Source organism: Hippoglossus stenolepis, chromosome 17 (assembly GCF_022539355.2).
Source record: "Hippoglossus stenolepis isolate QCI-W04-F060 chromosome 17, HSTE1.2, whole genome shotgun sequence".
NCBI lineage: Eukaryota > Metazoa > Chordata > Actinopteri > Pleuronectiformes > Pleuronectidae > Hippoglossus > Hippoglossus stenolepis.
Window position 1 is genome coordinate 8,083,136 of NC_061499.1, and position 17,784 is coordinate 8,100,919.

Consider the following 17,784-nt stretch of genomic DNA (forward strand, 5'->3'; position numbering starts at 1 on the left):
GCTTTGTTCATATTCTCTATAGTTTAGATTTGAGTGCAGGGTTGTCGGGCACAGTTACAACACTGCATCTACACCCAAGGTCTATTTTGAAGAAGATATAAGAACATGTTGTATAAATAGATTTGAATTGAATTGAGGTAATTCAATTTAAACAGAAACATTTTAAACAAAATCTATAATGAATAAATAAATGCATAGAAAAGAGCAAGCATTTAAGGTACTTTAAATATTTGTTTATTATTATCTGTTTGAGTTTGTAACCCGTTGTGAACTTGCATTTGTGGATGTGGAACTTGGCAAGAAACAATATCAGATTAATGATTTTAATAAAGAAAACTACAATATATATTTTATACTGATTCTATAGTAAAAAACAAAGTCAGAGAAAAAGTTATGAACTGATAAACGTCTATGGAGCACGTCTGTCGTCACTGTGTGCGTGCTGACGTCAGAGCCACGCAGCCCTGACGCAGGGTATATAAGCGCAGCTCCCGCCCTCTGCTCCTCCCTTTCCGCTGCTGGTAGTCAACGTGCCTGAAGGTGCTCGGTTCTTCATCTGAAGCTAAGGCCCACAATCCGGCGACTAGCACCGTTAAATTTAGGCATCCGACCCCGCAGACACCAAACCGAACATCTAAAATGGCCTCCGTGTCCGAGCTCGCCTGCATTTACTCCGCGCTCATCCTCCACGACGATGAAGTCACCGTCACCGTAAGTGTCCCGGTTCCTCCCGCTTCGCCCCGGCTGCATGTCTGTGTTTCACCCCGGTAGAGGCTCCGCGCTGGTGGTGAACGCCTCTGAAATCTTAAGTGAGACCGTAACAGCTCTGAGGAGACACCGGGTCTTTGTTAAATCTGTTAAAATGACTTATTAATGTGCACCGGTGTCTGTAAACAGTCATGTACCTGTCAAAATGGCGGCATGCTAGATGCTAACGTCAGAACCGGTTTGTGTGTCAGGAGCTCGTGTCTGTTTCATTTAAAATCTTAAATCTTTAACTCGCTGTTGTTTCTCACCACCTGTCAAAGAACTAAACTAATAGTTGGAAGTTGTTTATATTCCATTCATTCATGACAGGTGCTAGGAAATGCTAATGCTAAGCTTCACACCAGGACACTAAACTTCTAACATCAGGAGTGTGACTGCTGAGTTCAGGGTTTGACCGCTGTTACAGAATATTATTAATTCAGGTTAAATAAGTTTCGTCCATCTTGTTGCTTCAGTGACTTGTGGTGTTGATACACGTGGAGGCTGCTCCACTTCCTACAGAGCTGCCGCTGCATATATTACACATGCGCACTAAACCCACGTGTGTGATCATATCTGAGGCAGCATCATATACATATTCTCTTATTTTCTCACTTTCACTCTGTCAGACAACTGTGAAATGTTATTGTCCTAAAGAATGTTTATAGACTGTTAACCCAAAATATGTATTTTACAATCATAACAGAGGAAATGCAGTCAACCTACTCAAATTAAGTTAGAAGCATGACTTTTGATTATTTTATTCTGGTGGTAGTTTCTGCCAATAGTTTTTAATTGATGACAGAAGACCAATCAGTAATCTAGCTTGTAATATTTTTGTATGCTCATTATTTATATAAGGAGTATTAATTGTATATGTATGATTGTTTTTTGTAACCACTTGTCTTGTGTCTGCAGGAGGACAAGCTCAATGCTCTGATCAAGGCTGCAGGAGTCACTGTGGAGCCTTTCTGGCCAAGTCTCTTTGCCAAGGTGAGGGATGGACACACGTGACGAGTCGTATGTGAAGTGCTGCTGTATCATGACATGAAGACGTTGATTATTACATTTGCGGATTTAAACCTGTGGGGTTTTCAGAGTCGCCTGAGCTGAGATAAATTCTTCCACAGTAGAATATAGACAACTGTCAGCAGGACAGAAGTGATGTGTTAACATCCCAGAGTCGGTTTACTGCTTAATGGATTATTGCAAGAGGGAATGTTAAATGTGAGTACCTAAAGGTGTAATAGGTCACTGACACTGTAGGTGAAGTTGATCGTATAAGTAGGACAAAATACGACCCTCTGCTCCAACTGAATTTCCTCTAATGGGCGACATTTGCAATCTGTTATGGGAGTTGTCACTTTAGGTTAAGATTGAGAGGAGTGAGCATGAGGTGCAGTTTAACTTCCACAGCTTGGGACATAAAAAATGAAACACATGGAAGTATTATGTATGAAATGATAGAAAATATACTGCAGTGTCTCTAATCAACACTGTCAGGCTCCATCTGCATCACTCACAAGATGTAACATGACACTGACCTGTGACTGTTTCAATGTCTCAGGCTCTGTCCAGCATTGACATCGGCAGCCTGATCTGCAACGTTGGAGCCGGAGGAGGTAGTGCCCCAGCTGGAGCCCCAGCTGCTGGAGCTGGAGCTGCTGCTGCCACTGCTGGAGACGCCCCAGGTAACGAGACCCTGGGATCATTTAGCTTTGAGGATCACCCATCTCACATTTTTTGTCAGATTGACCGCAAAGGCTAGCATGTGTAATCTAAATATTTAATGTTATTAAACATGAACCATCTTTTTCGCCCCTGCAGCTAAGGAGGAGGAGAAGAAAGAGGAGAAGAAGGACGAGTCCGAGGAGTCTGATGACGACATGGGCTTCGGTCTCTTTGACTAAACAGTTTTTGTAATGAAACAATAAAAGTACAAAAACTGAGAAATAACTTGTCTGACTCTTAATGTTCTATGAATGTCTGGTAAAGACAAAAGTCCCTGAAATGTTTTTTTGTGGTTGTGGGGCATTGACTGATGAGAATAGAGACAATGGGGAAAACACTGGAATGTACAAGCTCCATTGAGGGTTAAGTCCAACAGAGCTTGTACTTCTACCAAGACTCAACAGTCCACTAATTAAACCATATTAAAATTCACCTTTGTTATTTGGAGCTGCACCAAATTGCACAAACTCATACATTTTAGTATCCTAAACATATTTTTTAAATCCATGAATTATCAAAAGGACATGATGTAGGTGTGGTTAAAGGGTTAAGTTCACTTTACAGACAAGAGTTGAGGTCAATTTATTGCCACTACTTTATTTCAGCATGACAGAAAACACTAAATGTGACTCATTACATTCAACTCATGTAATGAAGTTACATGGATGTGTAATGTTGTAGTCCACCAAGGTGATTTAAACATCCCACCCCTGCTTTGTTGTAATGAGTAAATATTTCTTCCTGTAGTTTTAATTACTTGGTTGCTTTTTTGTATTTATAATTTTCATTAGCATTGGTATACAGTAGTTAGTTTCCTATGTTCGATTCTTTCCCCAGGTGCCTCAGTGGCTGTTTGATTGGGAGTTAAGAGACTTTGACTTTTCTCATTTTTAAGGACTCTCAGCCCAGTCAAACTGATAGAAACAGATCCAGGGCCTGTTTATTATGGGCTTTTTTTTTTATACAGAAATTTCCCTCATAAAAATATCAAATCTTTTCCTGAATTTATATCCATTTAAATTGCTCTTAATTATACATTTCACTTGCAGGGTAATTTGCACAGGTTGTGTGTAAAACAGAGAAAGAAGTGGGATGCCTATGAGGGGGGGATAAAATTATTTAATGTCTAACACCAATTTTTCCTCACATAACCTCAGGGCATCAAATCTATGATATTATAAAAAAGTGGTTTCTTTCCTCTGCTTGTGAAGAAGCCGTTCACCTGTATTTTCCAGAAGATACAAGAGTCACGGGGACATTTCACCGGCTACTTTTTGCCCCTAAATGACGTCCAGCCCACTTTAATCATGACTCATTGCTGAGCTGGAGGTCAGCGGGCCCTGTGCGAGCTCAGGCCCCTGACCTCCGTCTTGATGGAGTCCTTGCGGCTCCCTGTGTTTTCTTATCTTGGATGTATCACTGCCTCGCTCCTTGACCCGCCACAGTCGGGCACACGGACAGAGCGAAGTGTCCGCCTGCTCCGACGCGGCCCTGCAATTTGTCCGAGCAGTTTGTTTGCAACCCCCGGTGACTCTGCCATCAGGACAGCGCACGTGGAACCTACAGCTGGGAATTGAGCAACCATCATTCTGGAAGTGCTCTGTGGGCAAATTTCCCAGCTGAACGTCCCTCCATAAATCTGCCGCATTGGTATTATTACCACTTCCTGTGCCAGCCGTGACCCCGCCTGTCGCTGCGATGTCACTGGAGCTGACACCACTTTCTCTGCACAATTGACTTCGTGCATAGATTTGACAACGGGCCTCATCAGCAGTAACATGAAGGACGGTGTCATGTGTTGAATGGCAGCTGGAAACAGGCCAGAGGGCTCGAGCTGAATCTGATGGAACCTCTGTTTGTTTCTTTTTTCGCTGTGCTTTAAAATGAAAAATATCTTTTAATATAAAAAGCTCATCATTTTAACAGTGGGAGTTATCTACTTCATTCACATTGACAAAAAGTAGCTCAGATCATTTACTGAAGACTTAAGTATAATTTACAATCTACAGTCTATGTTTGTGACCAATTACAAACTACCCGAGGCCCTTTGTCAATATCCTTTAAGTAGATTGGCCTTTTACTTGTAATGGATTTCTTTCATCCTCCTGTATTTGTTCTTTTACGAGCGTTTCTGCTCATTTATCGATGGGATCATTCATGGTCTCTTTTATTATTCTGTCTAATATTGTGAGTTTATTATTTAATCCGTTATTAGAAAGATTGAAACTACAATAAAAAAGGCAGCCGGAGGAAAAAGTGGGTCTCCATTACAATCAAGCTTCCCAGAGTAATGAAATAGTGAGTGTGTGTTTCTGAACCTTTGGGCGGAACAGTACGTCCAGACCAGCACAGAAGAGAGAAATGTGAAGGGAAAAAAATGGCAGGGTTTTAAATATATGACCAAGAGAAGGGCAGAACTTTCCCCTGATGGGTTCCACGTCCATTTACTTGTCAGAAGTGATTAAAGGGCTTCAGCCGATATCCCGCACAAGTGATGTGCTCGTTCCCTTCCCTCAGGAAACCAGAGTCTCATACATTAGCTAGATTGCAGAGTTTCTGGTCCCATGTGATCCGGGGAGCGGGCAGAGCTCCTCGGGCAGCTTCGTTTAACGGTTCCTCAGCCCCAGTTTGAGAGGAAAGGTGACCGGACTTTCTGCTTCCTGGGCATCCGACCTCTGAAGCACCCGGCCGGGGGGATTTTCTACAACTTCTCTTCTCACTTTTATTCATGAAAGGTCATTTGTTAGTGTCACGTTCTGCTTTAATGCTCCTGTTTTATCCATTTCAGTTTATTCAAATGCTGCACCAACGTAATTCAGTTTTCTGCAATATTTTACTGTATCTATAGATTTCACAGAGGAATATAGTACTTTTAAATCCATTACAGCTGGTTTTATGCGATCATTTTACTCTAACACTTACATAAAGTAATTGAAATTAGCATTTTATCATTCAGATGCCCCATTGAAACATTTCTTACACATTTATGAATCAAAATAATTCAAATAATAATGAGGATTCAGTGATAAAATAAACTGTGTGATAATATAAATATGACAGGGGTGAGTTTGATCCTTATAAACAACTTTTACTTATTATATTTCTGCGATTACCTTTCACAATATATCACATAAAAACATAGTAGTCCAAACTATAAATTATATCATTCAGATGCACTATTTAAATAATAATAAAACATAATTGTTAAATACCTAATGATAATGATAATAATAATGATCATCATCATCATCATCAACATCATCATCCAGTGATAGAGTACACAGTATGATAATGTAAATATTACAGAAGACATTCTGCTGTATATGACTATAATAGTAAAAAGTGTTCTAACCTTGGTCTCAGTAGTGAAACTTTTCACCTCTCAGTGGCGCAACAGCTCCATCTTCAAGAATCAGATGGCCTCACTTCTGTCATTAACCACACTGAGCCCGCTCTCGACTCTCTCTCTCTCTTCCTCCGCCTCCGTCTGTCTGTCTCTGTCCTTCCTCGATACTCTGTGATGATCCATAATCACCACTCCATGTGTCTCCATCAACATCCATCACTCTTTATGGAGTTTCACAGTCAGGGGCTCGGAGCAGAGAGATGGAGAGAGAGAGGAGGAGGAGACAGCCTTCCAGTCAGGGGCAGAGAGAAGGCTACTCAGCAGTCTATTTCCAAATGACCTCCCAGATACAGAGAACGTGTAACGCTGCGCAAACGTTTCCAGTCCTGGGATACACCACATACCTTCAGCTCTCCGGCTGGGGAAGCCCCGCGGATTTGCTCATTTCATTTGAATAAATTGCCTTTTTTCAGTTTTCACAGATCGTTCTGGAGATAAATCTCCTTTCTGGGTTTTTTTTGAGCCAAAGAAATAGAGACTAGTTATTTCATCCAGATGAAGAGACTTGGCAACGTCCTGAAACATGGGTCCTGAGACAAATGTCTGAGTCAGTTGCTCCAGACATTCCGGGTCCGGACTTTTTCCTGCCAGACCCCTATAAAAACTGTCCGAATACAGCAGGATTATGTCCGGAAAATTCACACCAGGCGAGTTGGCACGTTGATGATGTTTTTAACACACGACAGAGGGATAAAAACAAACCTGTGTCGATGTGCTAACGTGATTTTTGCAGCAGAATTTATATGTCATACAACTGTTTATGTCTGAAAACGGCTTTAGAATCAGAACTGCAATATGTAACATTTAAAATGAGAATTTTTTTAAATTTCTGTCTATGGAGAGAAGGAAACACCAAGAACTCAAATAACAGCAAAGTTCAAGCTGATACAGACACGTCATGAAACTCTGGTGCAGTTTTTAAGCTCATCCCAACACAATCTGCTGGTTCCTCACCTGTTGCTTCATTCAGTTATGTGTTGTATCGTATTCTTAATTTGTTGTAAAAGACGAAGCATTGAGGCAAAGAGGAAACCTGAGTTTATCGTAATATAAAGTGTCATATAAACAACCAGGCCTATAAATGAACACTATATTACTATACTCAAAATAATAACTAATCTAATGAGGTGTTAAGTGAACAAACAGACCTGACATGATGAGATATGAGGGAACATATAAACGGGTTTGGCCAAATTAAATAACACACAAGGGGAATCTCAAACCCCCCCTATGATATGGCAGCACATGGTTCAGCCCAATCAGCTGACCCCAGCCTTTAATGGTCCTCAGCCATGCTGCTTTTTACTGAACCAGGAAGTGACCTGCTCCATGATCACAGGTAAATCAAACACAAAGAAAGAAACCAAACCTAAACCAGAAGCTCTCGAATCTCGTTAACATCTTTGTCTGCGTCTCCTACGTGTATTTCTCCTCTTTTGTGTTTTGTTTCTTTTCAGTTTAGCAGAGCAGTCTGCTGGGAGTTGGACAGTAATGACATGAAGATGAGTGTGTCCTGGATACAGATTAGATACCTGACGGGTCGGCCAGTTTTGGATAAATTTGAGATGATATTCTAGTTCCGATCCATTGGGGGGGGGCTATTAACTTGACTTGTGTCTGTAATCAGGGAAAACATTGGGCTCGGGTTGGGTTCGGACATAAAGAAAAGCCTTTTGGGTTTGGATTAGTTTTCTCTCAGGCTTGGATGAGTTCAGCCAGAAAATTGTGGCCCAAGCAGATCTCTAGTTCTAAAGCTGCACTGCTGATCAATTAAAAAACTTATTTTGGCCTTCAAGCATTAAATAATCAATGCTTACCCACTCGAATCCCCTCGATTAAATCCCAGCCTCATTTGAAATGTCCTCAAATCTGGGCTGAATCTTTGATAACACTTTGCCTCTGAAGTGTCCAGATCATTAAACGTTAAACATGGAGTAAAACAATGCTTTCTCTCCACTTATGAGCCAATGACTGCATCATCCTGTGCAGGATTCAGGGGAAGTGAACAGAGCCTTCCGACAAGATACAGCATGTGCCGCCAGGTGCACAGGTGCGTTCAGGTACCTCTGTGTGACTCGCACTGTAGAGATAAGGTTGAAAATCACTGGAGTGTTCCTGTAGGCAGGACAGCTTGCATCAGTCAAGCTGCTTGGTGCCAAACATTGTTGTTTTGTGGTTGTAGACGACTGAGCCGCAGCTCTCAGCTCAACTTTGTGAGTTTGATGCAGGGGCGTTGCTGAAGAAAGAGCGAGCGTGTTCACTCAACCTTTTCCGGGTCAATAACACTAAAAAAAGCCGCCGGTCTCCCTCGTCTCATCTCAGTCAAAGCCACTGCGTTGGTAATTTAGAGCGGGCGTAAAAAGGAAAATAACTTGCCTCATTTAAATGCTAATTTGTCTTCAGCTGAAGATTCAGTGCTGTGGCAACAGGTTGGCAGAATATGGGATATTTTTGTGCGAGGGCTCATAGATCAGACACAAAGACAGTTTTCCAACCACGTTTCACCATAAAAATCGTTTTATTCCTTCATGCATCTTTTGTGGCGCGGCAGTGCTGCATAAATACACAGGACGCAGCGGTCTGCTCTGCTGCCGCCGCCGTGACTGAAAATCATTACTGATGCTGCTTTTATCAATCACCTCCTCCGTCAGCGCAGACAGTGTTCGTGTTAAGGTGAACTGCTGCTGCTGCTGCTGCTGTGGCTGTGAGTTCTGGCAAATCAAACTGGTTTGTTTAACTTGAAGCCATCATTCAGAAATTATATCTCTGGGAATGATATAAGGATTTACACTACATGCACATCACATGGAGACTTGATGATGAAGAGTAAAGTCTGCTCACTGACTCGAAACATCCATCACACACCGGACAGCTACTATAGCTATAAATATATTTAATTCATGTAGTTAATTAAGTAAAGTTTATAGTACAGTCGGATCATCATGTCACGGGTGTTTAAAAGTGGCCACTACACCCATTTATTATGTTGCCATTTGTTAACCATAGACTGTAAATTAAGATGGACGACATGGCAGGTTATAAACCCCACCTCCTCCATGTTAACTGATGGGATGTGGGCCAAATTACAGTTAAAGTACAAGTTATATAATTTTTTGTGTTCATGTTTCTGATAACTTTTGTTTGAATTAATTACGTGATTCTATGGAAATGTGGCAAAACGTCATGATTGACAGCTGAGACTGATTCACGATTGGTCAAGCATGTGTATGGGCGGAGACTCGCTACCTTGCTAAATGCCCAAGATACGTCAGCGTTCGTATCTGGTATATTTTGGCTTCATTTCTGGATAGTGTGAGGAAGAGGAGATGTGTCATCAATCTTTATATACGGCCTATGGGGTTAACAAAAAATGTTATGCTTAGTTGTGAATATTCTCTGACATGAGGCGTTACCTGGTTGACCCACTTATGAGGACAAGTAACTCAAAAGTCTCTGACAATAACTCAACTAATACAGGCGAAAGGGAAGCAAAAGTCCAAATCCAAAAACACAAGCAAAGGTCACAAGAGGAAAAAGTCTGTAATACATACTCAATGTGGCAGAAGGATGATGGGAAGGACAGTCTATATAAAAAAAGTTTCTAGGTACAATAATGCAGGGACAGAAGCGTACAAATTAATTGACCGGGAAACAGTAACTTCAAAGACAGGATGCAATGATATACAAACTATAACAGGAAGTGGATGTGGTGGTCTATTTCCTCTGTACCTCTCTGTACAGATGATGGATGTTTATCACACTGAGCTGACCTTGATTCCAATCATCATACCAGCACTCAGTGTAAATCCTTACTTACTTTGTTCTGTCCATCCATCATTCCTTTCTGCTTCTATTTTTCATTTTCATTATTCCTCACTTTTTTTCCTTCCCTCTTTCTGTCCTCTTATCCATTTGACTTCTTGATGTCATCATATGCTAATATTGTATATTCGTTGTCTTGTCCTTATACAAACCTTCCTTGTTCCTCACTTTTATGCTCCTTGCTTTCTCCCTCCTATCTCTTCTGTTCATTCTTTCTTTCCTGTATTGTTCTTTTTCTCCCTTCTTCTCTTCCGCCCTCCTTCCATCCTATCTACTTGCCTTGTTTCTGCATCATCCACCTCCACTAAACCCCCATTGATTTTTGCTTAAAATGCAGATAGATATTTTTTTAATCCTTCGCTCTTCAATCCACCCGACTGCTCTTCCATCCTTCTGTCCTTCCTTCCTGTATTCTTTCTGTCCTTTTTTCCTTTCCTCCATCCTTCACTACCCCCAGTGTGTTTTCTATGCTTCCTTATTTCTTTTCTTTCCTTTATCTCCTCAGTTCCACCCTCCTTCCTTTCTTCCCATCTGCTTGCCTGTCTGTCGGTTTTTCCGTTTATTTTTTAATGCGAACTCTTTCTCTCTTCGCCTCTTGTTTTTCTTCCTCCTCCTCGTCTCTCTTTCCTCCATGTATTATTTCCCAGTGATTAAGCAATGCCACGCTGAGGATTTCTTTCTCACTCTCCCACACTCTTCTTTCTTAATTTCTCCCCTCTCTCCCTCCTCGCCTCCTTTCTCACACTCTATCTGAATCTCTAACCTCGTTCAATCAGTCTCCGCGTGTCATCCTCTGTCTCTGTCACTCTCTCTCTCTGTCACTCTCCGTCTGTCTCGCTCCATCTTTCTCTTCCTCTCCGTTGGTCTGCAGCCACCCTCGCTCCTTCTCTTTGTGATGAAGTGAGTTGAAAAGTTAGTTGGATGCCCTTCTACGATCATCCAAGGTTAACCCCACACACACACACACACACACAAGCTGACCTCTCTGTGTACATCATTTCAATGGCTCTTATAGCCTTTCTGCTCTTGTTGCTATTTTACATGCTTGACTGAATGTATGGTGAACATCCAATTCAATTTGTGTGGTTGTGCAGGAGTGTGTTTGCATACACGTGCGCATATGTGTCTGTGCATGCTGCTTGCTAGTTTAGATTGTGGACCGTGTGAACTTCCATTACACAGGCTTGACAAGGAAATGGTCCAGTTTTTAATTGGTGGGGACTCACCTGAGACACAAGGTCATTGGCTGATAAAATGTCGTCTGTCACACGGCCCAGAGAGCGAACGGAGAGAGAGAGAGTGGACAGAAGAAAGGGAGAGGACAGCGGAGGATGGACCAAGCCTCATTTGACTTGTCAGTTATCCATCCCAGAAAGACCAGGACCGGCCACACACACACACACACACACACACACACACACACACACACACACACACACACACACACACACACACACACACACACAATCATGCAAGACAAAGTCACCTCCAGCCACAACACTGAACTCCAGTCAGCTCTTTCTTTCCCCCTCGATGTTGTTTATAATGTAAGAGATGCAGCATGATGTGGGATTTCATGGTTATGCAATCAAAATTATGTAATTGATTATTTCATCATAATACCCTCAAAACATTCAATTGCCAACATTTATGAATTTCATCTTTGGCCTTGGGAACTGGATCCTCAGCTGCACAAACTTACCAATTTGAAAAGTTTGTAACTGGTGAGCCTGTCACACGTGTCCCTGTCCCACTGTCAGTGCTGGTCACGTTTAGAGAGCTGTGACGCTCCAACGCATTTCTTACTTTGTATCATCAGTTGTGGTGTCGTAAATGTTCTTTAATTTCTCTCCTGTCTGTATCGCTCCTCTTCCTCCCCAGTAAACATATTGTCCAATGTCCAGTCGCCTCAGTGTGACAGAGAGGTAGTGCATCATCTGTCCACGAGCGATGGGGGACAGGAAATGGAGAAACCTGACGACGGTTACATCCAGGTCACCATCGCTGCATCGTCCGTCACTCGATCTCTCGTCCTCATTAGAAAACATTGACATGTCAAGCAGATGTAGGTCAGAAGTCTAATAGAATGTCTCGCCTTACTTTTGGAGCTTTTCGAGTGACACGGCGTGTGACAGTAGGTGGCAGCAAAACGTCAAAGCTACACCTGTCAGGAGCGAAAGGAAAATAAATTGAAGTCCACTTTCCATCAAACTTTTGCACGACCCTAAACTTAAAGCTGTTCTATCTGAGATGTATGTGCAAATTAAAAACAAAGTTGCAAGTTCTCTATCTTTAGCCCTTTTTCTTTCTTTCTTCCTTTTCGTTCTTTTGCTCTGCTGACTAACATTTTATTCATAATGTTTTCCCATGCTTTTGTAAAGCACTTTGAATTGACTTGTGTCTGAACGGCACTTTGCGAATAAATTTACCTTCAGCACTTTCACAGACCGCTGGCCTCCACAGAGCTTCGATTGTTTCTCGACTCTTTTCTCCTCCTATTCTCCACTTCTCCTCTTTCACCTTCAACCTGTCCTCTCTTTTATTCCTCACCTTATTCGTCTCCATCTCACCCCAGCTTTACCATTCCCTTTTCCTCCCTCCCCTCCTCCCGCTCCCTCCTATTCCCCCAAATCTGTTCATCTCAACGTGTGTCAATTTGGATGGAGGGCCTCTCGTCGCCGTGGTGACGCAGAGAGGGGTGGATCATGGAGGGAAGGTGCAACGGAAGGCTGAGGGGACAGATGCACCGAGCGAGAGATGGCGGTGGAGAGATGGAGAGACATCTGATGTTCTCTCGCTGGGGCAGCCATGAGTGTAGTTGCAATCTGTAAACACACACTTGCACACACACTTGCACAGTTGGGAAAAGAACACAGGGGAAATCAGTACCCTCTCAAACAGAGAAAATTAACACAACAGGAAATTGGTTTCAGCTTTCTGTGCAAATGTGGCAGCGTCTCCCTCGATGAATGATATATAAATGATAAGTGTAATTTATTTAGCTACAAAGGAAGATGGAGGGATGATGGCAAGGATGGAGAATGAGCAAGAGAGGGGAAAAAGTAAACATTTACATTTTGGAACATATGTTTGTTTGCTTTTTTTGCCAAAAGTTAAATGAGAAGATTGATACCACTCTCGTGTCTGTACATCAAATATGAAGCTGCAGTCAGCAGCTGTTGGCTTCCACAAAGACCGGGACTAGGAAAACATAACTCAGCTCTGTCTGAAGGTACTCCGCTTACTGGGGGCGGCTGTGGCTGATGGGGTAAAGCGGTCGTCCTCTAACCAGAAGGTCAGTTTGATGCCAGTCTTCCCATCTGCATTCAGAAATGTCCTTGGGCAAGATACTGAACCCCAAAATGACCCTCAGGAAAAAAAAGTGCTGCCTGTAGATATACTGTATGAATGTGTGTAAATGGGTGAATAGCAAAATAAAAGCTGTACTTTAAAGTGGAAAAACCACGACCTCCAAGGTTATAACTTTCATACTGAAAATGGGAACTTTTGATACAAATTAATATAGAAGATGCACTTGTATTGATTTATTTTTGTACATCATTTAACTATTTCTTTTGGCCGATTCTCATATTTTTCTATTTTTAAACATACGAAAATGATAGTTGTGTTTTAAGCGACACAGTACGACACACGTGCGGAGTCCGGCTGCTGTGTGGAAAAGACGACAAAAAGATAAGGCCACAGATGAGGTTTTTGGATGTGAACTCTGGGCTCTAGTGTGACAGTTGTACCCAAACCCAGCCACCCAATCACTGCCTGGTGACGCCTTTGCTGTTCTTAAACATAGCGTTTCATTCCTTAAAGGAACCGTAGCCCAGCCAGAGATTATATTTTCAACAAACCATGTTTGCTGCATGTAACTCACATTTCTTACAAGATATAGGATGAGGCTAGCACATGTAACCTCCTGAAGAGAGACTACAGCTGTTTGCCTGACAACTTTAAACAAGTGAAATATTGAGCTATAGCCGTGGATAGTTTTGGTCACCTTTGCTCAGAGCCGGGCTAGCTGTTTACCCCCGTTTCCAGTGCTTGTGCTAAGCTAAGCTAACCAGCCTTTCATTCAGCACGGTTAATATTGATCCTCTCATCTTCGTCTCCAGCAGAGAACAAATTAACATTTTCCCCGAAAATGTCAAACTGTTCCTTAAAACTCTAACAAACGAACAAGCCGACTCACAACACTACACAATGTTCTGTTGTGTTTTTGCTTTTTTTTCCTCCCCCAGATCTTGTGGGCTGCGTCTCTCACAGACCGTTTGGGCAACCTTGCCAACCGGGAGATCAAACGCCACGGCGATGAGTGGTTCCTGTGATCACCGCGGATACGGTGAGACAACAAACCACTTTGTAGTGCCTGGTTTCATGTAGTAAACGTGTGTGTGAGTGATGTGTGTGTGAGAGCTTAATTAGTCGTACAGGGTTCTTTTTAAGTGTGTGTGAGGGATTGTGTTACTCTCTCTCTCTCTCTGTGTGTGTGTGTGTGTGTGTGTGTTGTGTGTGTGTGTGTGTGGAGAGAGAGAGAGAGAAAAAGGATTGACGCATGTGTCTTTATCGATTGTCTATTAGTGTTTGTGTTTTCCGTGTGTCCACATGTGCGACTGTCTGCCGCTGAGTGTCTCCCGAGGCTCTTTTCTGATAGACCACCACTGGGCGTTGTGGAGATGAAAGGAATGCTGGGAACTCATCTCACGCTATGAATCCTGGGTAAGTAGCGTGTGATGTGAGTACATCCTCATCACTCAGTGAAAGAAGGCTTTCATCTCTTATCCGTTCCCTCTATCAATATCCTCTCGTTCTGTCCCCTCTCCTCGTCCTCGCCCCCGTTTTCTTTCTTCTCTCCCCTGTCTTCACTTTCTTCTGTTTTTCTTTTGTTGTATTTCATTTCCCTGTCTTTTCTTTTCGCGGCTCATTTCTTCTCCTCCTCATTTTCATACCTCTTTCCCTCTCTCCGTTTCATTCAGCTCTCCCCCTTCACTTTACTCTCAGCTGTTTTATTCCGTTTTTGTCGTCTCTCCTTCTTCCTATTTCCATTTCTCATCTTTTCCTTTCCTTTCTGCTTCCTCACACTTGTCTTCGTTTTTCTCCCATTTAACTCAATACTTCCCCTTTTCTCTTTTCTTTCCTTTTCTTTCCTTTTCTCTTCTTTACATTTTTCTAATGCCTTGTCCCTCTCCCCTTCTTTTCATAGTTTCCCTTTCTTTCCTTTCCTTTTCTTTTTTCCTTTCCTCTCCTTGCCTTCCCACCCCTTTCTTTTCCTCTTTCCTGCGACCCCCTGTTCCTTTTGCTCTTCTCTCCTGTCTTTCCTCTTTCCTTTCTTCCTTGCTTTGGCTTCTTCTCCTCTCCTTTCCGTTTACTTCCGCTCAACTCGTCTACATTCTTGTCTCCTGTGAACATAAAATGATCAAAGTGCCCATTCTGGCCATGACAGTTCAATTTTACCAGTGTGCTCTCAAACACGAATGCACACACACACACACACACACACTTCTTCTGCGTGCACTTTTCAAAGGATGTACGAGCGGTCAGCGAGCATGTACGTATCTAAAGTTCCCATTTTCAGCTTGAGAAACTTGTCAAACACGTCAAGTTTCGAATCTTCCTCTGATGATCATTCTCATGGAGGCGGACTTGATTTCGATCTTTTCTAAACTCAAACATCAAAATCTTATGGACAAAACCCGAAGGAAATCTTGAAGTGATTTATGGCACCAGAAGTTTACCCATGGCAACGTGAAGAGGGCAAAATCAAACTTACGGACACTGGACAGTTAAAAGTGGTGTGTGTGTGTGTGTGTGTGTGTGTGTGTGTGTGTGTGTGTGTGTGTGTGTGTGTGTGTGTGTGTGTGTGTGTGTGTGTGTGTGTGTGTGTGTGTGTGTGTGTGTGTGTGTGTGTGTGATAATAAATTAGACTCTACTTTTATGTCTAGTTAAAAACTAGTTTCCCCTTAAACCTACAGAGCGAAACCAGCAGGGATACTTGATGTGACACCTGAGTACCAGTGAGTCGAGATGTGGACATCGTGTTCTTTTTGTATTTTTTTTTTTTTTAAAAGTTTATGTCTCTCTTGGCTTCCTCACCTTTAATAATTTATGATTCCACTCGACAGCATCTTTATCCTCCAGGTCGTTTTCCTTTGTTTACATTGTGTGCTCATTAGTACCTGAACGGATCGTGTGCCACTTATTTGGATCTGAAGTAGTTGTTGCACTTCTTTTGGATGATTGAACGTCATTAACTCACTTTACTCCACCGTGTGTTATAGTCGGTCTTACATGTATATCTTGGGAATTGTTACTATTCTCCAAGGGACAAGGACGTATTTGTGGGCCAGTTGTGTTTGTGTGTCAAACTCCAGGTGCTTTTTTGTCCCTGTAAGTTACACGGTTTGCACGGAGCTTTCTTCTGTCTTTCATTTTCCAATGTTGTATTTTTGTGCCCGCTCGGGATCCCCTGATCCTCGAAATGCAAAACACTGGCTCACAGGTTGTTACACCTCGTGCCGACTCTCAGGCTTTGTACCCGTATTCATCTAAAATGCTCTGTTTAGAATCTGCACGGCCACACACACACACACACACACACACACACACACACACACACACACACACACACACACACACTTCCTTTCCTGTGGCTTCTCCATGTTGCTTTTTCTTTCTGTCTCACACAGTTTGCTCCAGGTGGGAATGTGGCACCTCTTATTCTGCCTTGCTGTTCTGTATTAAAGCTACAAACACGGAATTGCAAGGTGTTTCGGCTTTTAGCACAGTGGACTGACGCAGATGCAGTATTGACGTCTATGTAAAAGAGGAACCCAGCACGCCAAGCGAGTTGTGTTACACGCCTTTGCCTCTGATTTCGTAATGGTGGTCTGCTATGGAGAAATCACACACTAGATGTACGTTATGCAAAGACACCATAAATAGGGGTCTCCATCTTTCTCTCCTGCTTCTCTACATCGTGCTCTCGTCACTGATATATGATGCAATGAAACAAACCGTGACAGTCGACTCTCTTACCCCGACTCGATTCTTCTCTTCATCCTTAGTTTCTCCTCCTTTCTTCACATTCTTTCATTCTCCTCTTTCCTCTGTTTCCCCCCCTCTCCCCTCTTCACCTCCTCTGTGCTCTCTCCCCTCCTTCCCCTCCTCCCCTCTCTCTCCAGAGTCCTCTTCTTTCCGTCTGTTTCATTTACAAGATTTATCTTCTCTAGTAATTACAGTACACACACACACTTCCTCATGCCCCCGTCCTTGTGAGGACACTCATTGAACTAGTGCAGTGCCCGTTCAAAATGTGCCTGTCGGTAGGGGCTGATTGCTTGGCCTGCGTTAATCTATCTTGCAGCTTCCTGTGTAGAGCGTCGTCCAAACAGCTTCACAGTCGATGCTGCTCCCCGCTCTGGTCCTGAGAAACGCACCTGCCATGATGCAGTCGGGTCCCCTCCCCGCTACGATAGTGTGTGTTGACGTATTTAATGAAAGCTATTAAGGAAAATATTCATTGACAACTGGGTAAAAAGTAACAATTCAAAATGAGAACTGTGGTGAAATGTATGAAATTTCCCGTCAACGAATAAAAACGAATCGATAATGATACAGACCAATGAATGTGCGTCTTATTCAACAACCTGCATCTGTGGAGTCTCTCACTGTAGCTCCTGATTTGTAAAACTGTTTCCTCTGCTCCTCAAAATCTGGAAAAAGAAATGCGTTGCACAGTTGTCGTTTAGTCCTCTACTCTGATGTTGTTCTTTGAATAAGCAGATTGTGCTCTAAATTCATTCACCACCCACAGAGACGAGAGGCAGCATCAAAACGTTTAAGACCGACTACGAAAAACATGCAAGTGAGTATAGAGCTTATGTGACTATCAAGGTGCTTCTACTTGGCTTTAATGTTGCTATAAGAAGGAGTGAGTTGCAGGAATAACGTGGGTGATTCATATAAATAATCCTTTAGATGTTCGTTAAATCACAAACATTTCAAACTAAACCCAGCTCTGCAGTGAACAGGGAAGGAAGCAGGAACGAAATTAGATTAGGGAGAAAGTT

General features: G+C 42.5%; 1 protein-coding gene and 1 long non-coding RNA gene across 2 annotated transcripts; both read left to right on the forward strand.

The window, feature by feature from the left end:
• The first annotated feature begins 483 nt into the window (after positions 1–483).
• On the forward strand, positions 484–2,700 carry rplp1 (ribosomal protein, large, P1). Its single transcript, XM_035183679.1, has 4 exons — positions 484–711; positions 1,666–1,740; positions 2,315–2,438; positions 2,575–2,700. The coding sequence occupies exons 1-4, from the start codon at positions 640–642 to the stop codon at positions 2,655–2,657; spliced, it is 354 nt and encodes a 117-aa protein (XP_035039570.1). The 5' UTR covers positions 484–639; the 3' UTR covers positions 2,658–2,700.
• Positions 2,701–7,158: 4,458 nt separating this feature from the next.
• Positions 7,159–17,333, forward strand: LOC118125098. The gene is made up of 4 exons (XR_004698795.2): positions 7,159–7,223; positions 13,957–14,057; positions 14,297–14,434; positions 17,079–17,333. It is a non-coding gene; the product is annotated as an uncharacterized LOC118125098 (long non-coding RNA).
• Positions 17,334–17,784: the final 451 nt, after the last annotated feature.

Bases quoted from the DNA above. Each gene is read 5' to 3' on its own strand.
- rplp1 (XM_035183679.1), top strand. From the start codon at position 640: ATGGCCTCCGTGTCCGAGCTCGCCTGCATTTACTCCGCGCTCATCCTC. The intron at 712-1,665 runs GTAAGTGTCCCG...TTGTGTCTGCAG, and splicing joins ACGATGAAGTCACCGTCACC to GAGGACAAGCTCAATGCTCT. The intron at 2,439-2,574 runs GTAACGAGACCC...TCGCCCCTGCAG, and splicing joins CACTGCTGGAGACGCCCCAG to CTAAGGAGGAGGAGAAGAAA.